Genomic DNA, 25,081 nt, shown 5'->3' with positions numbered 1-25,081 from the left:
TTCCCCGCTGAACAACTTAGACCAGGAAAGTTTATAATTGTTTTAACTGCTGTACTAGGCTCTTACAGAATGAGAAACCCCTATCTGCTGCTGCCCCAACCCTGATCTCAGTTTTCCAGGACATTGGCCGGGACACAGCAATGGCGGGACTCCATTCAAATTTTCGTGACCGTCCCGGGCAAACCATGACAGTTGGCAACTATGGACTGGCATTAGCTATTGGTCTGCTGGAAGGGTTTGGAGTGCAGGAGGCACTGTTTAGCCAGGCGGGTTGCCAGGTGGTCCGTCACAGATACTTTCAAGAGAAGACCAGCAGATTGCACCATGAGGAATCTTGATACTGTCATAATAGGATTCCTAGCACCCTCTGGTTTCTAGCTTCAGAGAGTTAAGTTCAGTTTTGCTATAAAGCCTATAAACATGTTCATGTTGCTGTATATGAGCAAAAGACTGACAGAATTTTTCCACTGTAAACTCGGCACTAATACTTACAGTGACCAAACAGGACTCCAGTGACAATAGCCAAGATCACAAATATAATGACTAGAACAGCCACAAGAGCTAGAGATATCCAACCGTGCATGCTTTTTCTAGGGCTTCCTGTTACAGAGAGGAAGAAATATAAATTAAATAAAATATTCATGTCAGTAACACAGCAAGCAGACGTCAGGTTGTTCTATGTAAGCTCAAACACAGACTGATATTCAGCTTGCATACAGATTTTTACAGGTGGGCTACCAGGAAGACCTCTTAACTGGCCTGAATGTACAGAATGAAAGGTTCACTGTCACTCCTGTTCAATAGAAACTGGCCAACATTCGGCCTATGTGTACAGCAGCCTGTGCGGCTTCTGTTGAACGGGCATGTTGGTAAAACAGCAGCCTATTGGTGTCTGATCAGCATATACAGTCAATGGCTGCGAGCACTGACCAGTGTGTTCTGACAGGGAGGCAGTCCCCCTGTCAGAACACAATAGCTCAGAGGGGAGATTGCTGTACTAACATTACATAGTTAGTACCAGGGGCAGACTGACCATTTGGAAACTCGGGCACTTCCCGAGGGCCCGGGGTCAGTAGGGGGCCCCATGAGATGCCCCTGGTACCTTTTTCATAGGCTTTTTTGAGTTTGGGCAAGGACACAGGGGCCCCATGATCCCCTATTGCCCGGGGGCCCCATGAGTTGTCAGTCCGCCCCTGGTTAGTACATTGAGCACCTTGCAAGATTCTAAGTTTTTTCTTTTGTTCAGCCCGCTGGCTTGAATAAAAATAAAAGTGCCTGTGTGTACCAGGCTGTAGACACTCTGTCATTCAACACATCTGGGATTGTCAGATGCCTGTGACCATGACCACCGCTATGTTCCATTGTTTCTCTGACCCCTTTGTTACTGCTGTGTCCTTGTAATGTACAGGCCCCATGCTATGAATAATTTAGTCCTTGCTGGTCTTTTACTATGGAATCCCTTCATATCTTTCCCCTTTTTTTGGAATGCACTAAATTATGTTCTTTTTTCTTACCCGCTCCACTGGAAAACCTTTCGTGGAAAAAAGACGATGAATTATCCAATTCTAAAAAAAATAAGAATACAACTGATTAGTCAGTATTTAATGTTGAATTGCAGAGATATATCAAAGCAAAAATGCTTATTCCTGCAAAAAATATTCTGCATCTCTATGTTTTACATATCTTTTGAGGAGGATACGGTAAATGCTCTATACTTTCCTTTTTTCTCTGGATTCAGATCAGTCTTCAAGCCTAAGGCTCCGTTCACACCAATGTGTTTTTTAGTGCTTTTTGTAGAAAAGCACTACAGTCCATTTAACATGGTTTCCTATGGAACATATTCACATCTACACTTTTTTGAGTTGCTGCGTTTTTGGAAAGGGTCAGGGACTTTTTTAAAAGCAAAAAGCAGCGGTTTTGCTACAATAGAGATCAATGGAGAATTTGCTGAAAAGCATGGTAGTGCGTGTTTGCCGTGTTTTGCATTTCTATTCTGCTCAGCAAATAAAAAAATGCATCAAAAACACGTAAAAAACAAAACAAGCAAAACAAACTGTGAAAAGCACTACAAAATGGACAAAAAGCAAGCTGCATAGTTGTGAATGGAGCCTAATGCAGGCCATAGACGATTCAAAAATCTGCCAATTTTTCATCCGAAAAAATAATCGGACGCTTTTCGCACTGTTAGTGGGGCATTGGCATCGGCTGATTTTCGCGGTTCCTCCTCATTTTGTTTATCGGTCATGCTGGAAAATTTGTGAAAAACTACCGATTTTTTAAATCATTGGTGGCAACATCGGATTACAGAACGAACAATGTTTAATTTTTCAGACGAACCGTCTATGGCTTGCATAAGTTGGCTTTTTGACCCCAACCCAAAACCTAGCACCCTCCTCTCTGCACACTGGTCTCCATACATTGCAAAAATGTCAAGCATACATAGCAGAAACCCAGGTTTATTCCAGCTAGTCATGTAATAAGTTTAGTGCAACTTCTCTGGTGTCAGCAGTGGGTAGTCCTCAATGCTGCAAACAGCATCAAAATGTAAGCTCTGCCCTATGCAGCATTCTACTCTAAGCCCAGGATGGGTGATAAATCACTCTAGGGCAGTGATTCTCAACCTTCCTAATGCCGTGACCCTTTAATACAGTTCCTCATGTTGTGGTGACCCCCAACCATAAAATTATTTACCCAGTAATTATAATTCATGAGTGTCGTTTTACCTCCAATACTGCTGCTTTCAACACAGTAGCTGCTTTTAACAGAGTAGCTGCTTTCAACACAGCAGCTGCTTTCTACACAGTAGCTGCTCTTTACACATCGGAAATATGTGTTTTCTGATGGTCTTAGGGGACCCCTGTGAAAGGGTCGTTCGACCCCCAAAGGGGTTGCGACCCACAGGTTGAGAACCACTGCTCTAGGGTTTGTGTTTGTGACAGCCTGAGCTCAAAGGATGTAGATTAAATGACACCCAGCAGAAGAGGACTGGTGGCCAGCGATGGAGTAGGATGTAGACAGCAAAAGTGGAGTATGGAATGGGTGAATTGTGCTTTAATAACTTTGTTTTCACCCAGGAAAGTGGAAACAAGTGCTATAAAAAAAATCTGTGAAGTTGGGTTTTAAAGAGGCACTGTCATTTTCCACTTTCAATCATAAATGTATATCATTACTAAAAAACATAATGTCACTGCTCTTCCCTGACATCTGATTAATGCTGTGGAAAAGCAGAAAGCACTGGTGCTGGGATCAAGGCTCCTGATTGTCCACACACAGATAATGTTCAAAGAGGAAATCCTTCCACATTGACATGTCTGCAAAATGTATTGTTCACTATACAAACAGTTCCATAAAAGTACAGCAGCAAAGCAGTTCCAAAAAGGCATTCATTAAAGCCAACGCACTAGTGAACATACTTCATTAATATACTCCTCCTGAAATCCATGAACACGGGATAACTATTAATTACATGCATCTGTGGATGATAAACGTATCAATGTACAATGAAAGCATAATACAGCACCAACAGATAGCCATGTAAAATGCAAATACAAAAAGGTGAGTAATCAAACCATGAGAAAATCACACAATTAAAGATTACATTAAATATAAATTTACATCCCAGCAATGGATTAAACCTAAAGGAATCCTAGACTACAACCTAAATACAGTTGCAAGAAAAAGTATGTGAACCCCTTGGGATTATGTGGAGTTTTGCATGAATTGGGAATACAATGTGCTCTGAACGTCATCTAAGTCACAACAATAGAAGAACACAGTCTGCTGAACATAATACTACACAAACATTAGATGTTGCCATGGTTTATATGCACATAACATGTAAACATTCACAGTGCAGGGAGGAAAAAGTATGTGAACCTTTGGACTTAATAACTGGTTGACCCTCCTTTGGCAGCAATAACCTCAACCAAACATTTCCTGTAGTTGCAGATCAGACCTGCACAACGATCTGGAGTCATTTTGGACCACTCCTCTTCACAAAACTGTTTCAGTGTAGCAATATTCTTGGGATGTCTGGTGTGAATCGCTCTCTCTTAAGGTCATGCCACAGCATTTCAATCGGGTTGAGGTCAGGACTCTGACTGGGCCACTCCAGAAGGCGTATTCTGTGCTGTTGCAGCCATTGTTTTGTTGAATTACTTGTATGCTTTGGGTCATTGTCCTGTTGCATCACCCATCCTCTGCGGAGCTTCAGTTGGCGGACAGATGGTCGTACGTTTTCCTGCAAAATGTCTTGATAAACTCTGGAATTCATTTTCCCATCAATGACAACAATCCGTCCAGGCCCTGAGGCAGCAAAGCAGCCCCAAACCATGATGCTCCATCCGCCATGTTTTACAGTGGGGATGAGGTTTTGATGTTGGTGTGCTGTGCCTTTTTTTCTCCACACATAGTGTTGTGTGTTCTTCCCAAACAACTCAATCTTGGTTTCATCTGTCCACAGTATATTTTGCCAGTAGTGCTGTGGAACATCCAGGTGCTCTTTTGCAAACTTCAAACGTGCTGCAATATTCTTTTTGGACAGCAATGGCTTCCTCCGGGGTGTCCTCCCATGTACTCCATTCTTGTTTAAGTTTTGTTACCAAAAAAAAAACGCTAAAAACCGCAAACATGACAAAACTCTGCTAAACGCTAATGCAAAAACGCTAAAAAAAAAAGGGTATGCATTAGGACTTAGTGGGAACAAAATCACCAGTTCAATCCCACAGAAATGAAAGTATAACCTTTATGTGTTTGCACAGAATGCTTGGACATATTAAAAGATCATAGGTCTTTCACATTCTGACCATCACGATAATGCTCAGTAATTCTAAGGCCTCATGCACACTGCAGCTCAAAGAAGGCGCTCCAACAGGCGTTTGAGCTGTTTTGAGCTTTTACTTTTCTCTGCCTGTTAACTCCCCTTCATGTTAGCCTATATGTCCATGCACACCATAGGATTCTTCAGTAGTTTAGTGGCAGGGAAGTTTGCAGGCAGGGAAAAAAAACCCAAACCCTTAGTTTTGCTTCTTTTGTGAACTCTGCAGTATCTTCATGTACAAACACTACAATGATACAAGCCCATTGTTGACAACCAAGTTTTCTTTTGGATCTTTGGGTCCATAATAACTGGAAGACAACACTGGCCCAAATGTTGGAGTTCTCTGGTTAGGGAAACAACACCCTTTCGTAAGGACTAGAGATGAGCGAATCGAACTTGGCGAAGTGGAATTCGTTTCGAATATTAGGAAAAATTTGATTCGCACCGAATCCGAATTTTAGCAAACTTCGGATGCACGAATCGAATTTTCCCCGATCAGCCGGCAAAAAGTGTCACTGCAGAGAGCTCCACTATTTCTGACAGTTCTCTGACAGTTCCTTCACATTTACAGCGGTTGAAACATTGTATCTATTTGTTTCCATTTAGGATACAGATGTTTTTATTCGGAAACAAATAGATACAATGTTTCAACCGCTGTAAATGTGAAGGAACTGTCAGAGAACTGTCAGAAATAGCGGAGCTCTCTGCAGATACACTTTTTGCTGTACTGGAATTCTTCTTCTTTTCATTCTTCTTCTTCTTCTTCTTCTTTTCATTTTTCTTCTTCTTTTCATTCTTCTTCTTCTTCTTTTCATTCTTCTTCTTTTCATTCTTCTTCTTCTTTTCATTCTTCTTCTTCTTCTTTTCATTCTTCTTTTCATTCTTCTTCTTCTTCTTTTCATTCTTCTTCTTCTTTTCATTCTTCTTTTCATTCTTCTCATTCTTCTTTTCATTCTTCTTTTCATTCTTCTTCTCATTCTTCTTTTCATTCTTCTTCTTTTCATTCTTCTTCTTCTTCTTTTCATTCTTCTTTTCATTCTTCTTCTTCTTCTTTTCATTCTTCTTCTTCTTCTTTTCATTCTTCTTTTCATTCTTCTTCTTCTTCTTTTCATTCTTCTTTTCATTCTTCTCATTCTTCTTTTCATTCTTCTTTTCATTCTTCTTCTCATTCTTCTTTTCATTCTTCTTCTTCTTCTTTTCATTCTTCTTCTTCTTCTTTTCATTCTTCTTCTTCTTTTCATTCTTCTTTTCATTCTTCTTCTTTTCATTCTTCTTCTTTTCATTCTTCTTTTCACTCTTCTTCTTCTTCTTCTTTTCATTCTTCTTCTTTTCATTCTTCTTCTTCTTTTCATTCTTCTTTTCATTCTTCTTCTTCTTCTTTTCATTCTTCTTTTCATTCTTCTTCTTCTTCTTCTTTTCATTCTTCTTCTTCTTCTTTTCATTCTTCTTTTCATTCTTCTCATTCTTCTTTTCATTCTTCTTTTCATTCTTTTTCTCATTCTTCTTTTCATTCTTCTTCTTCTTCTTTTCATTCTTCTTCTTCTTCTTTTCATTCTTCTTTTCATTCTTCTTCTTCTTCTTTTCATTCTTCTTCTTCTTCTTTTCATTCTTCTTTTCATTCTTCTTCTTCTTTTCATTCTTCTTCTTCTTCTTTTCATTCTTCTTTTCATTCTTCTTCTTCTTCTTTTCATTCTTCTTTTCATTCTTCTTTTCATTCTTCTTTTCATTCTTCTTCTTCTTTTCATTCTTCTTCTTCTTCTTTTCATTCTTCTTCTTTTCATTCTTCTTCTTCTTCCTCTTTTCATTCTTCTTTTCATTCTTCTTCTTCTTCTTTTCATTCTTCTTCTTCTTCTTTTCATTCTTCTTCTTCTTCTTTTCATTCTTCTTTTCATTCCTCTTCTTCTTCTTTTCATTCTTCTTCTTCTTCTTTTCATTCTTCTTTTCATTCTTCTTCTTCTTCTTTTCATTCTTCTTTTCATTCTTCTCATTCTTCTTTTCATTCTTCTTTTCATTCTTCTTCTCATTCTTCTTTTCATTCTTCTTCTTCTTATTTTCATTCTTCTTCTTTTCATTCTTCTTCTTTTCATTCTTCTTTTCATTCTTCTTCTTCTTTTTCATTCTTCTTCTTCTTCTTTTCATTCTTCTTTTCATTCTTCTTCTTCTTCTTTTCATTCTTCTTCTTCTTTTCATTCTTCTTTTCATTCTTCTTTTCATTCTTCTTTTCATTCTTCTCATTCTTCTTTTCATTCTTCTTTTCATTCTTCTTCTCATTCTTCTTTTCATTCTTCTTCTTCTTCTTTTCATTCTTCTTTTCATTTTTCTCTTCTTCTTCTTTTCATTCTTCTTCTTCTTCTTTTCATTCTTCTTTTCATTCTCCCTCTTCTTCTTCTTCTTCTTCTTCTTCGTCGTGCCCCGTGACTGCCCAAATGAGTGAAGTGTGCGGTGATTCTAAGATCGACGGCACTCATCTGCATGTCATACTGACTGACAGTATTATTTCTCTTCCCCAGCAGGCTCCAAGGGCATTTAAATTAAAGGTACAGTGTTCTGCACTAATATAAAGGCTCTCTGAAGCCTAGAAACCCTTTTAATAAGTTAAATTCGCAGCGAATAAATTCGCATCGAATTGAATTTCTCCCGCAAATTCGGCGAATCAGCCGAATCGAATTTTTGAATAATTCGCTCATCTCTAGTAAGGACCTTGAGTAACTGGTTATGATTCTCACTACCTGATTAAATTCTGCAGAGAAGGAAGTTACAAAAGTCAGCCAATCATGTTTATGCTGTATGGGATAACTGAATTCCCTTCCTCTCTTTAAAAGTCACCTATACAATTATTTTGGGCGATCTTCTTGCTTCAAATGATGAAATACACAGAATAACCTCTGTATGTAAGATGCTTCTTAACAATCTCATGCTCTTTTGCCAAAGGGGTTCAGTAGAATAATTTCTCCTGCCCTTAAAAAATTCACCTACTTGGATAGATTTAGTTACATGTGGTGGATGACAACTGGATGCACTTGTGGTGGATTACAACTGGATGCACTTTGAGTGGATGACAATTGGATGCACTTGTGGTGGATGACAACTGGATGCACTTGGAGTGGATGACAACTGGATGCACTTGGGGTGGATGACAACTGGATGCACTTGTGGTGGATGACAACTGGATGCACTTGGGGTGGATGACAACTGGATGCACTTGTGGTGGATGACAACTGGATGCACTTGGGGTGGATGACAACTGGATGCACTTGTGGTGGATGACAACTGGATGCACTTGTGGTGGATGACAACTGGATGCACTTGTGGTGGATGACAACTGGATGCTCTTGGAGTGGAATTTCCTAAGGTTTACAGTATGTAGTGGACCCCACACCTGTCTCAACATCACTCATATAAGTGATGCCCAAAAAATGAATCTTTACCATATCTCAAGTGCAAGTAAAATACAAATCCACGTTGTAGTCATTAAGAAGCATTGTGCACAACATTTTCAAGTAAAGTAATAGGACCACTCCATACCAAAAAGAGGTAATCTATGACTATGTACCTCCCATACCGTGCAACGTTTTGCCCATGGTGTCTTCTATCCACAAAGATGAGCAGCTCCTCTCTCTAACCCATATACAACTTGATGAAAGAGGGGGGAAATCTATCCTCCATTAAAGCTCTGCACATCTGCAGGTAGAAGACCCAAATGAGCAAAAAAAAAATTGCAAGTACTCTAGTGAGAACTGAAGAAAATTCCAGTAAATTATGAGAGTAACCACAATACCCATTGAGATGGAACTGCAAAGCTACCAAGGAAAGCTGGTGCGGAATAGAATATAGGTTTGAACATCCAATTTTATCAAAGCAAAATCTTCCTGTAATGTACGCTTATGAGTTTCAGATAAAACTACTTTCATGTCCCTGATGAACCAAGTAATGGCAACACTAATGGTTGAAGGTTCATGTCTTCCTTAGTTTCTTTAAAACGGATCTCATTTCAGCCACAATAGGGTGCTTATCCAGTGGTCCACCCACCTTGTGGGCAATTGATGAAAAAGCAGGGTTATGGGGGACTGCACCTTCAAATATTCTGCTTTTTTTTGTTTTTTTACAAAGGACCTCCACAGATTCCCCAGTGGAAACCAGGCCAAAAAGAATAAGCCAAAAAACACAGTTGTTTCTATATCACTAACATTGCACACGTCAGTATTCTGTCCTAAAGCATCTCTATCATATTTCTGGGTAGTAAACATCACTATACAATCACTTTTGTCTGTATTTTTTATTACTAATTCTAGAAAGTTAATAATGTCTGCCTTTTCTGAGATTAAATGTATGAGTGCCACCTAATAACAAAATATACAGTATATATAGAGAACAATCAGCGCAGTGTCCCTCTCAGTGTATCCACAGAAATTGCCGCTTCTCACCACACCATAAAACATTATCATATTTAAGACGTAGCACAAAAAACTAAATACAAATAAACAAAAAATGAAACAAATCAAAAGTCCTCCTAGTATAGTGTCACTAGTCTATTGCCAATCTCAATAGTGTATCATGTCTCTAATATTCTTCCAAATCCTCTTCTTCATATTATTCTAATCACCAGTGCAATATGTGTGCTCACCTTCTAAAGTGGACCCCAATATCAAATCAAGGTCATAAAAGCATGAATTCACTAATCTAGAGGGAAATTTCTCAACCGATTAACATTTGTCTTCCCCTTCCTCTCCCGCTGTGGCAAAACTCTCACAGGTATGAAGACATGCAAACAGAAAAAACACAAAATAGTGCTCTCCGTACACTACGGGAAATTCAAAATTCTAAACCTTGGGAGGAGTAACAGAAGCTCTTATGACCTTGATATGTGTATTGGGGTCCATTTGAGAAGGTGAGCAGCCAGCTTATATTGAGGAGTAAAGATTGTTTACTTGTACATATATATGAACAGAATGTGAGTGCATCACTTTGAATTTCCTGTTGAGCACTATTTTGTGTTTTTTTCTGTTAGTTTGTCCTCATACCTGTGAGAGCTCTGCCACAACAGGAGAGGAAGTAGAGGACATGCTGATCAGTCAAGAATTTTTTCTCTGAATTTGAGAATTCATATTTTATGACATTAAAATGTTACTAAACCCAGTACCCTGCATTCTCTATATCTGGTCTCCAACAATACACAGAACATGGAAGTGCAATTATTTTAGTAAATATAAACTGATAAATACCTTTTCTCATCAGCAGTTACAGCAGTCTTGTGGTGTCCAGCAGAGCACATGTTAAAGCTTGTGGGGGAAGTTTTAATTCTGCTTTAGGAGGATGCAGGACGCCTGACCTCTGTCTGGACAGTGCTGATTGGACCTGTGCTGATCACATGCACTCTCCCAAGAAAAAAAAAACCTCTCTAGCAATACACACCAAACTGAGCATGTGCAGAGTGACTCCACACGCTATGGACACTGGAAGAAGGGGAGGATCAGAGAAGTCAAGATCAAACAGCCTTTTTACACAATGCAGTGGATTAACCCCTTAAGTTCCACAGTGAGTATAACAAGCATGCTTTACTGCATATACAGACTGATTTTACTGTTGTGAGTTTAGTAACACTTTAATTTGATATTGGGGTCCACTTTTTTTTGTTTACAAACGATTTTATTTTTCAAGAAATAGACTGTAAAGTGACATGACAGCTTCAAACAGTATGTAAAACAGAAACAAGGCACAACTGAAATGTACATTTCAGAAAGTACAATCATGTAGATATTGGGGTCCACTTTAGAAGGTGAGCGCACATATTGCATGGGTGATTAGAATAGAAGAAGATTGTTTTGAAGATTATTGAAGGCATGATACACTATTGAAATTGGTGATAGATGTTGGTTATGTGTTAGAGAAGACACTGGTAGCTTGTGATGAGGCAGAACACTGTTTTACTTGTGTGGCTTAAGTTGCAAACATACAGAACACATTTCAGCAGACATATTGGTTTTGAAGAGAGGAAGAGAGAAAAAGAGAGAGAACAAACAAGTTTTACACATATGCACAACTGGTAACCTTAGTGTACAGTGCCATCTACTGGTCAAGTGATATTAACATACAATACTATATAGTACATGCTGTTGCATTCCCAACAATAGACTAGTGACACTATACTACAGTAGAAGGACTCTAATTTTTCATTTATTGTACTGCGTTTTCGCACTACATCTTATGTATGATAAAGTATTAGTGCCACCTTCCAAAACACATGCATAGTTACATACAGTTTAATACCAGTGTCAATAGATAGATGTACTATGGAGAGATTTTATACATTGCACCCTATTTACTTGTAGTTTTCTTTCACTATAGACCTCATTCTAGTTCTGGATCCCTTTCTGCCTTGCCTACATAATTTCCTCTTTTCTCCTTCAGCTGTCATCTTATGTTTTCTTACTTTCTTGGGAAACTTGTAATAACCCAATTTGGAATAATTTTGGAGCCTCTGTAACATTAACTTCTTGGGAGAAGAATCTGAATCAGAGAATCAGAGACTGGGGAACTAAAATGAACCCTTTTCTTTTTAAAAATTGAAAGTTTAATGTGTCTAAGTTTTGAAGATTATCTACCCCATTGATATACAGTCCCTTCGGCACAATCATGTAAATCCCGTTGAAATTTAACATGTTTTGTTTTCATTATACGTTTCTCCATTTTTTATAATATCCGATTTGAGGTTTTCAAAAGCTTCCTGATACATCAATCAAAGACTCCTCTGTCTGCTTCATTTGCAACTAAATTTTTTGCAACACTTGTTCCTAATATACTGTGCAAAAGTTAACCCTATCAGATCAAGGGGAACGCATAGATAGAATGGCAGTCCATTCAGTAAAAAAAGTTTCAGAACATACAGAGATTTTTCTTAGTCCCTTTGGAATCATTAATATATTGCTTTAAACTTGTTAAATCACACCACAATTTGAATTCATAAAACACTTAAAAATAATTTTTCGGTCTCAGGGAACCCCTGCCAAAATCTTTTTAAAGGGGGCAATGGGAAGAGTGGTCACATTGGTGGTCAGAAGAAAGAATGCAACCCATACAGTAGTGATCAAAATGACCTCCTTACTGACACCTAACAAGATCATTGGTATCATGTTGCTGGCTTTGTTATGTGGCAGTGGACAAGGAACTACGCAAGTACCATCAGAGGGAAAGTCAATCAGCCACAGCTCAAGGAACTAAAAATTCTTCCTGTGCCAATGAAAAAAACTACTACAGGATCTATCCTGCTGCTGTGCAATGTGATAAACACAAAATGTGATAAATATAAATAAACAGCGCAAACATAGACCTCTACATCAAATCAATATATAAAGTGCATAGTGTATAATGACAATTATATTAATAGTGAAAGTCCGTCATGATAATAGACAACAAAAGTTCGTGAATCACAAAAAGTTTGTGCAAAAAGATCAAAAAATTCTTCTAATGCAAAGAAACTGCCACCTTCCACCCGTGCAAACCAACATCAAATACACTCACCAGATATAGGTGAATGAAACGCCTTTTAGGAATTTTAATGGGATCCTAAACCCTCTTTCGTATCCACTCTATAGGAATCCTCACCATCAGTATAGGTTCCACCATGCAACCGGGGAGAGAAAATCTCAAATAGTGTGATATTGCAAAATACCGTTTTTAAATAAAATCAAGGATTAAGGCCACTCACATTTAAATCACTTTAAAAAGGCATATTTATTTGAACAAGCTTCTTCCAGATGGACAATGAATGTCAGACAACCTCCTCAGGAATCTCACATCCCAGCTCCAGGATACAGCAGAAGCTCCACAGAGAACAAACATGCACAGATCCCAAAAGATGGCCGCTGGAACGCACCGCTCCAGCTCAAGGAACCTAGGGTTCTACAGAACCCTGGTTGAGAATGATTGCTCAGTTTAAACTTCATCCTAAATGCCGATTTCAAAGTTGGCATACCTGTTTTTTTTTTTAAAGACTTCAGAAAGTTTATCTGTGCGATCCACTGCTAATTCTTCTTGTCCAGCCACCACTGCCTTACTGTCTATTACAGCCAAGCAGCCAGAGCCCATACTTGTGGTCATACCTTATGGAAGAAGATTCTGTTTCCAAATGCTGTTGTTTCCAGCATATATCCTAGATATTAGGAAGAACCAGTACAATAAAACATTGTCACAGTTCTACCCCCTGTTGGAAATCACCTGTGCTAGGTACAAGATTCCTGTCTGCCTGCGCACAAATATTATTTCAAGGGAAATTTAATATCTGCTCTTCTGAAACCCCTACTAAACTCAGGTAAATTCCAGACTAACAAAAAAATCAATAACTCTACCAGGTGCCCCTCTCCCCATTTCTTCCACAGCCCCCTTGAAAACCTTAGTACGTGTGGGTCTATGTGCTTACTGCCCTCCAACAGTGCAGCACTCAGTGCCTGGGTGGCAAATGGCTGTACACAAGAGGAACATGCTTATTTACAAGGGGTGACTTTCAGGAAAATTACATTTTTGTGCACAGATCTTTGCAGGTCCCAAAATGGGGCGGTGAACACATGTTTATTTTGGACCAATTTTATTTTTACCTGTTTATTTAAAGTGAAGTTCCACCCAAAAGGGGAAATATGCGTTTGGTAAACAGTTACACAAACATTGTGCAACATAAAAAATTGCAAATACTATCTTTTTATGTTTTAGGGTCTCTGCTTTCAGAAAATATATAATGTTCTGTGGGTTTTAAGTAATTTTATGGCCAAAAAAGGCAAGTTTTTAGTGGTGTGTAAAAATGAAAAAAAAATGGCTCTAGAGCAGAAGTGGTTATGGAAGGCTTTAAATCTCTATGTGGTTACATAGAACATTACAATTCTCGGGGACATCACTGGCTGCACCATATTGTGACATCACATAAATTGCATGTGTAATAATTTAGTTCATTTTACACTGTCTTACATACAGCAACAGCAATTCAAAATAGTTGATTTTCAAAAAGGGCCGGTATATACTCCATTTTAGCTAAGGTGCTATGTCAAGAGGAGAGAGCATACAGATTTCATTTTGGTTAAACAAATAACAGTGATTTTTTTTTTTTAGACTGAAGACTAAAAATAGTGTATACTGTATTTGCAGGAGGTTTTTAAAGTCTTTTTGATAGTTTGCTATTCCAGAGGGAGAGAGCAGGTAGATTTCATGTCCAAGAAAATGATGTCTATTTCCTAGGATCGAAGATCGAAAAATTGTACAGATTTGCAGCACATCTTGCAAGTGGAATCAAAAGAATTTGCAATTTAGCACCACAGCTATTACACTTTTTGGACAAGCCACAATTTCTTAAAAAATGGTGAGAAACAGATCTTAATAAAGTATTTACCCTTAACCAATGGCCAATGGCACTTAAGCACAACTGTACAGCATCCCACTGTATTAATCACTGGAAACTCACTCAGCAGATAATAGCTAGGTGGTACCAATTAGCAAAATATTATCCCACTTTATCTTCCCTATGTTGGACACACTGGTACCATTTACCATATCTTCTGGAACGTTAAGAATTTTACTAATTATTGGAAGACAATATTTAGTATCCTTGCCTAAATTACTGGGGTATTTTCACCCCCAGATCGAGCACTAGCAATCCGGGGTATTGATAAATACCCAACAGTTTACCGTATTGTAGTCACTCACATACTAATAGCAACTAAATTGATAATTGCTAGACACTGGAGAGATGAACGAATTCCCAACTCCTCAGAATTTCTTGTACAAGTCAACCTTAATTATCAATATGAAAGACTAATAGCCATTAGAACAGCCTTTTGGTCGTCCTTTGATAAAAATTGGACATGTTGGACTGGATGGTATATGGGATAAGTCTACATAAGTAGTATATTATATTCTCTCTACTCCTGACATCATATGATTCTCCCTTTTGATTTCTTTGTACCTATGGGTGAACTCTATAAATCAGGCCCTTAGTGGTGCACTTAGTTTGAGTTAGAATTATATTTGCACTTGTATTTGTTTTTGAAACTGTATCTATCTTCATGTTTTATATGCACAACCTATGCGGCATGTATAGATCTTTTTCCTCATTACACTTACCAATAATTGTATATTTGGAAAACCAATAAAAGTTAATTAAAGTTAAAAAAAATGGTGAGAAGACATATGTTTCTTCATACACATGATGCCCAAATGACCAATGAAATTAATATGGGAATTACCCAACTAGCAGCTGAATATAAACAAAGGAGATGGGGATTGGATCAATGACATTAACCAACAGCCCTGAATCTCTGTTTGCATTTAGATGGTGGCTGGGGATCAAACAGATGGATCTACTCTGGACAATGTGATTGACAATGGGTTTATTCCATACAGGGGTGTAAGCAGGTTGAAATGCTGGGTTAGTAAGACAGCTGGCTGGCCCGGGTTGGGGTTAATGCTACTTCTGCAAGTTTCCGCTCTTTCTGGGCTCCGCTTCTCTCCCTGTTCTGCACATAAAAAGGGGGAGGGCTCTGCACAGAGTGAAGCTGCTGCATGGGAAGAAGACACAGAGAAGCCAACAATATGCAATCTCCACTTGCTTTTAAGATGCCACCTAGGGAGCTGATTGGAGTCTAGGAATTTTCCCTGCACATGTCATGTTATTCATAAAAGGGTGCATAATGGGGATGCGTATACAAAGAACCTAGGCCTATAATAGCACTAAGGGTTATGAAGTACATGGTATTACTACTAAGGGTAACCAAGTTCATTGCATAAAGTCACAAGCAACCAGTTGAGGCGTGGTACCTGGGAAAGTGAGTTATCCTCTGGTAGTGAGGAGGTGTCATTTGCCCCCTACCCCCAGAAGTCCATCTCCTATAGCAAACTTGGAGCAGACCAGTGTCACAGAGGTTCCATCCTGACCAACAGGCACAGTACAGAAGAAGTTAACACAGGAGGTACGCTGGATGGTGGAGTGGCTTGGATTGGCCTCCATCCCGAATGCTACATATGTAACACACTGGAAATATACCAATGGGACAACTCTTGAGAAAAAGCTTCAGCTTTATACTACTACAGCTAATACTACAGCTTTGCTACTTTCAGTATCAGCTCATCTCTAAGTTGGGAGACTGCCTTTTAGGCATTTTAGACTCTCACATGATTGCAATTCTTTCCTTTTGCAAATGAGTTCTAACTGTTAAGGAACTAAACTTCTTAGAAACAGGAACTACAGTGGAAGTTATTGGGATACAGTGGAGTATGAGCAAAGGAAGTGGACTAGTGGAGGAAAACCAGGGTTACAGTTCAGATAAGATAGAAAGTATCTCCTTTCCCCATCTGCCTTTTTCTGTAACATTAAGTTATGGTTGTTTGTGTCTATTCAGCAGGAAATGTACTAATATATCATGATTTTTCCAATTAATATTCTAAATTTTCTCATCCTGACAAAAGCATTGCAGTAGTTCTTGAAAAATTCCTCAGATTTGCTTACTAAAGAAATCATCGACTCATTTATAAAAAAACAAAAGCAACCAAATAGTACCAACAGTAATCTGTTAAAAAACAAGCTGATACAATTGTCCCAGGTCCAAAGACTTAAAAAAACTATAGTAAGTATATGATGATTTCCTTTTAACTCCAAATGCAATGTTCAAGCAAATACACTATTTGCCTGAGAGTCCAAGAGTAATGGAACTTGTGTCTGCCAAACAGAAATATATTTTACACTGCACTGCTGAGGGAGCCAGTTTTAAAGGATATCTAAACTCCAGAACAAATATTAATTTATTGCAGATTACCAATCTTCAGATGGCAGTTGAATGTAAAGAAAGGGACCAGAGATGCTTGCTTATCTCACTGAACAATTATGGCCATGACTATATTTGGTAAATTACATCAACCAGCATCCCCTCCTCTTTGTTTACAATCCACTGCTGGCATGGGACCTGTCAGTTGTGACAAGAGTCCCTCAGGAGAAGGTTGGCTGTGGAAGTCATCATCTTTGTGTCAGCGAAATCAGTGAATGACAAAGGATCGACATTGATCACTAGACGTGACTCACAATGGCCTTACACCATGGAGGGTTTTTTTATAGAGCACTTTACCATGGTGTGCATGTGATTAGTAAAGGCGGACATCTAGCTTCCAATAAGTCCCTGCTCACAGATTTCCACATCCACTGGCCGAGGGATGTGGGGAAGAAGCCCTTGTCCACATCAACATGGAAGGTACATCACCGCTCACTGCAGTGGGTGGCACGATGAGTCTCAGAGTCCCGGTCCGAACCATCCATATAACTACATCATTTGACTGACATCAGTGCAGGCCTTTCTTGTATCCTAGATGGAGCCCTTACAGCTTACGTGATGTCGGTAGGATAGAAAAGGTAGAATTATATTAAAAGTATGCCATTATATATAACACTATGCCAGTTTTAAATCAAGCCTGGGGAGAGGGATCTAAAAGGGAGATCTTCTTTAAATAAACTTTAACTACCTCCAGACTGTGCCATAGCTAAAATACCGCTACAGAGTAGCCGTCTAGTTTTGGTAGCGCGTCTATAGACATCCTCCCAGAACCCTGCACCCCTGCATGCCAGCATGGCACACATCGGGGGTGCTCTATGATCGCTGTGATCACAGAGCGGGGTAAAGGGCCAATCACAGTGGCTCTTTACCATTGGACACAGCTAATCACAGATTGAGGTAAAGGGCCAATCACAGTGGCTCTTTACCATGTGATCAGCTGTGTCCAATCACAGCTGATCACATGTAAACAAATGCCGGTTATTGGCATTTCCTTTGCTCATGTGCTGTCACTGAAGCTGATAATGGCAATCCTGACAGCACACATTTGCACAGATAATCAGGGCACTGATCATTAATGCTATGATTATTATTGCCGCCCCATCAGTTCCAATCAGTGTCCATCAGTGCAGCATATCAGTTCCCATCAGTGCCACCTATCAGTGCCTATCAGTGCCACCTTACCAGTGCAGGCTCATCAGTGCCTCCTCATCAGTGCCCATCAGTGCAGCCTCATCAGTGCAGGATATCGGTGCCCCTCAGTGCAGCCTCATCAGCACACTTCAGTGAAGAACAACTGCTTATTTGCAAAATTTTATAACAGAAACTAAAAAAAACATTTTTTTTTCAAAAGTTTCAGTCTTTTTTCAATTGTTTAGCATAAATAAAAAAAAACAGTGGTGATTTAATACCACAAAAAGAAAGCTCTGTCTGTCTAAAAAAAAATGATAAAAATGTCATATGGGTCCAGTATTGCATGACTGCAACATTCAAAGTGCACCAGTGCTGAAAGCTAAACATTTGGCCTAGACAGGAAGGGGGTGAAAGTGCCCGGTATGTTCTGTCCCCCTTTGTAATGTACAGCGCTGAGCGAACTATTGGCGCTTTATAAATACTGTATAATAATAATAATATTGGGATTGTTACACATTCTTTTTTTTATCATTTTGAACATACTGAATGAAGAAAATATAGTATATACAAAAGCACCGTGGGAGAGATTTACTTAAACTGGAGCACTCAGAATCTGGTGCAGCTGTGCATAGTAACCAATCAGGTTTTACTTCAGCTTGTTCAATTAAGCTTTGAAAATAACACCTGGAAGCTGATTGGTTTCTATGCAGAGCTGCACCAGATTTTGCACCAGTTTAGTAAATACCCTTCTATATGTTACTTTGGTGACAGCAACCAGATAGATTGCATGTGCTATCACACTTTCCATTTACATCTCCAAGACTGTTATGGCTTGTTTACACTGATGGTGCCCTCTGAAAAGTGATCAACAGTGAATTGCTTTTCAGGGAGAAATTGATAGTTGGTGAGATAGCATAAATGTGGTTGCATGACAGTTGTAGTGTGATCCAATTTAGATGAATGGGACGCGTTCAGCAGGTGGCACTGGCCAGGTGGGATTATTTCTTCTGTGCCGCAAGGCTGTGCTGCCTTTGTGTGTTTTTACTGCCCTCTAACTGCAAGTGTAAGCCTAGCCTTACAGAAAGCAACATGAAATCAGAAGCATGATGCTGAATATGTTTTAGAACTTCTGAGTCCCAAGGGAATTTCGTATTACAATGAGACGCTGATGTGTAATTCTACTGACAAGTCAGAAGTTGCAAACTTGAATGCTGATGTAATGAACTCTACAAACAGGACTCATATCTTATTTGTAGCTGATGTGCACAGAGATACACATTTAAACTGGAAGAAAAGCCCAAGTCTAAATATTCTTAAAGCAGAACTCCAGGTTAACTGCTTGTTTTGTTCTAGGGGATATACTTATCTGACCAACCAATCCTATCTGCACAAGACCAGTCCCTTTTGGCTTCTGCCCCCCGCAGTCCAGCAGTCTTGAAAATTGACTTTTCCTGATGTCAGCACACTATATAGACAGGAACAGTCCACCACTGGACTGTAGGGGAGGGCAGTTTTACCGAGGTTCGGCGGATCAGGTGAATATGAACTTTGGGCTTACCCTTAGAAAAAACAAGCAGTTGACCCATGCAGTGGGGGCACAGCCACACTGCATGGTGAAAAAAAGGCCAGAGCTGGGCTTTAAAAATGTTTCCTCCTCCTACCTATCCTGCTTAACCAGTAGAAAAAAAGATCTGTGTACCTCTTTCTAATCCACTCCAGTCCAGTCACATGATCTTGCAGTTCCGGCTCAGTGCCAATTCAACAATAGCTGGGAATTCTGGGAATGGTGATGTCACACAGACTCCCATGGCCCTGCCATTGTGGGCAGTTCATCTCCTTCCCTGCAGGAGTTGTTCTCTGACCCCGGGGAGCCAGAGATGCAGGATCACATGACTAAATCGGATTAAAAATAGGTGAGTATATACTTTCGTTATGTAGGTTAGAGTGGATAAGCAGGTGGAGGGGACATTTTTAACGACTTCTCACCCATAGGACACCATATGACATTGCCATCCTGGTATCAAAATTTGCAACCGGAAATTCCCTGTATGGCAGAAGTGGTTTGAGTGGCTGAATAGGCACTTGATGACTTCTGCAGGCAGTGCATGTGGGTCCCCCTCCCTCCTGTCACTGCCTTTCCCTGGCTTACCTGTCTGATCGGAGAGACCGGGACCACTGCAACTGGGAGCACTACACAGATAGAGAGCAGAGCTGACTTGCTCCTCTCTCTCTGTGACCCCAGAAACCAAACGCTACAAGGATTTTTGTCACTTTTGGTTTTGGCTCTTTATTTACCTGGCCATTAGCAGCCAGGTAGGCGGCCAATGAGATCGATCTGTGTCTAATTGGCTGCATTGGAAACCAGAAGAGGGAGTTGGGGTCTATTAGACCCCAGATCTCTCCATAAAGAGGACCTATCATGGCCCATGCTTACACAAGGGATGTTGTTCATTCCTTGTGATAGCAATAAAGTTGATAAAAAAAAATAAAAAAAACAAAGTGACAGTGTAAAAATAAAAGTTTTAAATAAAATAACTAATAAAAATAATACCAAAAAATTTAATGCGCCGTTCCCCCAGTGCTTACGTGCAAATGTGAACGCATACTTAAGTGTCGAATGCATATGTAAACGTTGATTGCACCAAACTTGCGAAGTACTGTCACGAATGTCAGAGGGAGAATAATAATTTTAGCTCCCGACCTCCTGTGTATCTTAAACCTGGTAACCTATGAAATCTTTTAAAGCGTCTACTATGGAGATTTTTAGGTACCAAAGTTTGTTGCCATTCCAGGGGCATATGCAATTTTAAAGCGTGTCATGTTAGGTATCTATTTACTCGGCTTAACATAATCTTTTGGATTTTAACAAAAAATTAGATATTATTTAGTGTTTGTTTGCAATACAATTTATTAAACTGTATTTTTCCCCAAAATAATTGTGTTTGAAAAAGCATTGTGCAAATACCATGTGACCTATAAAACTGCAACAACAACCATTTTATTCTCTAGGGCCTCTACTAAAAATATATATACTATGTTTGGGGGTTCTAAGTAATTTTTTGGCAAAAAAATACTGATTTTGAATGTAGGAGAGAAATGTCAGAACTGGCCCGGTAGGGAACTAGTTAAGAAGAGATAGAGTTAGACTTTTCTTCTACTGTAGGAGCCTGTTCACAGTGTGTGCAGTTACCTGCCTTTTTCTTCACTGGATAAACAGAGGTAATTGCAAGGACACAAAGAAAACAATAGTTTTCTATGTGCCGTGTCCAAACTAGAATGCTGAATGCACATGCATTCCAGAGATATGTGTTAAAATGCAACACGTTTGCATTTTATTGCACAGGAACGCACAGAAACCCATTTAGTGTATGAACGCACTGCACCGCAACACGCCTCTCACCCACAAAAATTAGGCCAGAGGAAACGTGCGTTTGAAAAAAAGAACTGTGCAGAAAACCACACGTCACTGGATGCAAAAATGCACATAAAAACTCACATAAACATGCATTAATGCACAGAAACGCATTGGACTACAGGACACCAAAGAAGCATTTCTATCTTTTTATGTGTGTTATAGTGTAAATGGCCTCTAAAGACAAAGAATTCATATGAATGTGTGTCTTAAAGTGAACCTGTTATAACTCTAGGTTCACACTTATGCAGGTTGCGTTTGAGGCGTTTCTGCATTGCATTTTGCATTTTTGCACGTGCGTTTTTCACACATTTTTTATGCATTTTGCTTTTTTCATGTTTTTTTCTTGTTGCTAGGCAGATTTAAAATGCATACAAAATGCGATAAAAACGCAACAAAAACACAATACAATGCTTTTCTGCAGCGTTTCCATTGAAATCTATAGAACCAAAAATGCAACTCTTTGTGTTCAAAAAAGTCCCTGACCCTTTCCAAAAAACGCACCGGGTAAAAACACGGAGATGTGAACGTGTCCCACAGGAGATCATGTTAAATGGACTGTACTGCGTTTCTGCAAAACGCTGTAGAAAACACTTAAGTGTGAATCTGGGGTAAAGAAACACATGGGGCTGCCATTACATACTTTGAAACCCCAGTTGCCTGACAGATGCTGTAAATGTCAGAAAAATGTCTGAATTCCCTTTCTCCATTGAATCCAAAGAATCAGCATTCTTAAAGGAGAGGTTGGCAATGGCAGACCAGATACTATTTTATGGCAAAATCACTTTAAGACCTTTTTAGGTGACAATACATTTTGGAATAGACGTAGCATTGCATTTGACATTAGTACAACAGGATCAACAGGTAACAGAGGATATTCCAAAAAAAGAATTAAAAGGGAAGGAAAAAAAGGTTAGTGAATACTACATAGCTGATTACAGTTCAGCCCTGCCTTACGGCATGAAATCTGATTGGACAGACTCAGCAAAATGAATCTAAATTATAGGAATATTGGAATGCTTGATTTCTTGGTAATGCGTTCCTTTTTATAAAATGTATGTAAAGTAAAAATTGAATCAGCTCAATTTATCATTACCTCATTAGAAATGTTGTAATTTGTTATAGAGTTTTGTACACTACCTGTAGTGGAATCGCCCAGCGACTGCTCATAAGAATTCTTCATTTTCCCAATGCTGGCAGCTTATCAGTCAGACCTGTCTCCTTTGTTATGTGTTAGTGCAGCAAGTGACTCTAGTGTTGTCTCTTTTCTGGACCCCGTATAAATCATTTGCTTGCTCCTTGCCCTCTCATCCTTCCTGTGAACAGTGAAATTGAAGATAGCCTGTAACAAAAAAACATCCAGGAAGGTAGTTAAATGCTGAGATCAGCTAATGTTACAAAAGAATGAGAAAAATATATTATTTTGTTCTTCGTATTTCACAGGGGCTACTTCCCAAGGACATCTGCACTGTTACTCTTGCTTGGTTTTCTTTGCTCACATGCATAAAATAGTGTAGAGCCCAAATGCCCAGTCTCTGAGCCCTGTCCTCTAATTGCCATCCCTCCCCCCAGAAGTTATCCAGATTTATTTTTATGCTTTTTTACACTTACATTTTCCTGATGTGTTCAGGACGGTCATGTGACTAGTGGGGTCTTCTTCCTCTTTGTCTCTTCTCTCAGCTATGGGTGGTCTCTGATAACATGTCTACATCAATACACTGAGTACAGGTCGCAGTGGTGATGCCCCTTCAGGCTGTGGGTCCTTAATGTCCTATACTGACAGTATGTCCTCAGTTTTCTAGGTTGAATGATTCTGAGTGTATTGAAAAGGAATTGCGCAGTGGTGATGCTCCTTCAGGCTGTGGGTCCTTAATGTCCTATACTGACAGTATGTCCTCAGTTTACCTGGCTAAATGATGCTAGGTGTATTAAAAAGGAATTCCCAACAGCGATGTCCCTTCATGTTGCGGGTCCATAATGTCCTGTACTCACAATATGTCCTTTTTCTATGTTGAATGATGCTGGGTTTATTGAAAAGGAATTACATCAGTGGTGATGTCCCTTGAGGCTGTGGGTCTATATTGCCATGTCCTCACAGTATGTCCTATTTCTAGGTTGAATAATGCTGGGATTATTGAAAAGAAATTGCGCAGTGGTGTTGCTCCTTCAGGCTGTGGGTCCTTAATGTCCTGTACTGACAGTATGTCCTCAGTTTACCTGGCTAAATGACGCTAGGTGTATTAAAAAGGAATTCCCTACAGCGATGTCCCTTCAGGCTGCGGGTCCATAATGTCCTGTACTCACAATATGTCCTTTTTCTATGTTGAATGATGCTGGGTTTATTGAAAAGGATTTACATCAGTGGTGATGTCCCTTGAGGCTGTGGGTCTATATTGCCATGTACTCACAGTATGTCCTATTTCAAGGTTGAATAATGCTGGGAATATTAAAAAGGAATTACTCAGTGAGGATGCCTCTTCAGGCTGCGGATCTGTATTGCCCTGTACTTACAGTATGTTCTCAGTTTTCTAGGTTAAATGATGCTGGGTGTTTTGAAAAGGAATTGCGCAGTAGCGATGCTCCTTCAGGCTGTGGATCCATAATGTTCTGTACTGACAGTATATCTTCAGATTACCTGGTTGAATGAGGCTGGTTGTATAGCAAAGGAACTGGTAATGCGCCTAATGCCCCTTCAAGCTGTGGGTCTATATTGCCCTGTACTCACAGTATGTCCTAAGTTTTCTAGGTTGAATGATGCTGGATGCAATTAAAGTAATTACACAGTGGTGATGCCCCTTCAGGGTGTGGGTCCATAATTCCTTGTACTCACAGTATGTTCTCAGTTTTCTAGGCTAAATGATTCTGGGTGCATTTAAAATGAATTGCCAGTGGTGATGCTCCTTCAGGCTTTGGGTCCATAAGGTCCTGTACTCACTGTATGTCCTCAGTTTACCTGGTTTTATGATACTGGGTGTCATTCAGCCTGAAAGACAGTACTGAAAAGAATAGTCTGAACTGCATTTGTTCATTGTACAACTCCTCAGATAGCTTAAAAAACAGATTTGGGCTTTAAGGCTTAACACCAGGCAAGCAGGTAAGTGGATCATTTAAACACATACCTTACATATAGAGTCTCTGAATCAAGAGAAAAACAACACCTAGATGTTTGACAGCCAGATCCTGCTCTGTGTTCTAGAAGTGTTGACAGTGGCTGCTGCATGAATAAAGGGTGCAAATAATGATTGCAGTCCTCATTCTTGAATAACAATATTGTTACAATGTATTTTGTTGTAATACTTAATTGCAGATCTAAGGCTTGTACCTAAGGCCAGTGGCAACCTGTGAAGCTCTGGTGAGCTCCATGCCCAAGAGGGTTAAGGCAGTGCTGGAAAATAATGGTGGCCACACAAAATATTGACACTTTGGGCCCAATTTGGACATTGTCACTTAGGGGTGGACTCACTTTTGTTGCCAGCGGTTTAGACGTTAATGGCTGTGTGTTGAGTTATTTTGAGGGGATAGCAAAGTTACATGTTATACAAGATGTACACTGACTACGTCACATTGTAGCAAAGTGTCATTTCTTCAGTGTTGTCACATGAAAAGATAGAATCAAATATTTACATAAATGTGAGGGGTGGACTCACTTTTGGGAGATACTGTACACCATCTCTTCTTCGTTCTAAAGCTAGTTATACTCATATAGGCTCCACCATCCACACTGTTTAGCTCCTCTCCCCACCATTTTTTGTATTCTGATAGCCAGCATCACTGGGTTATTACAAGGTGTTTAAATCTGCATAACATTAGGCTTTAATTTTGGACACCAAGCTTTGGGTGTGGAGCTTTCAGATCCATTTCTTATCAGAAGAAGGAAAGATGGTCTTCAATCTTGTTTACAGAATATGACTGTGTAAG

The 25,081-nt window shown here is 39.4% G+C and overlaps 1 protein-coding gene across 1 annotated transcript in view; it reads right to left on the bottom strand.

The window, feature by feature from the left end:
* The window catches only part of LOC149436924 (perlucin-like protein), a 61,894-nt gene extending 39,448 nt beyond the window's left edge, over positions 1 to 22,446 (bottom strand). The window contains exons 1-3 of the mRNA XM_089661241.1: positions 22,304 to 22,446; positions 1,515 to 1,565; positions 493 to 600 (exon numbers count right to left, since the gene is read on the bottom strand). Coding sequence (XP_089517367.1) covers positions 493 to 600; positions 1,515 to 1,565; positions 22,304 to 22,346 — 202 coding nt within the window. The 5' untranslated portion in view covers positions 22,347 to 22,446. The remainder of the gene's footprint in view (positions 1 to 492; positions 601 to 1,514; positions 1,566 to 22,303) is intronic.
* Between the last annotated feature and the right edge of the window lie 2,635 nt (positions 22,447 to 25,081).

Source organism: Staurois parvus, unplaced genomic scaffold, assembly GCF_062004578.1.
Source record: "Staurois parvus isolate SC_StPar_1 unplaced genomic scaffold, SC_StPar_1.0 ptg001328l, whole genome shotgun sequence".
Lineage (NCBI taxonomy): Eukaryota > Metazoa > Chordata > Amphibia > Anura > Ranidae > Staurois > Staurois parvus.
This window is presented reverse-complemented; position numbering and strand designations above follow the sequence as displayed.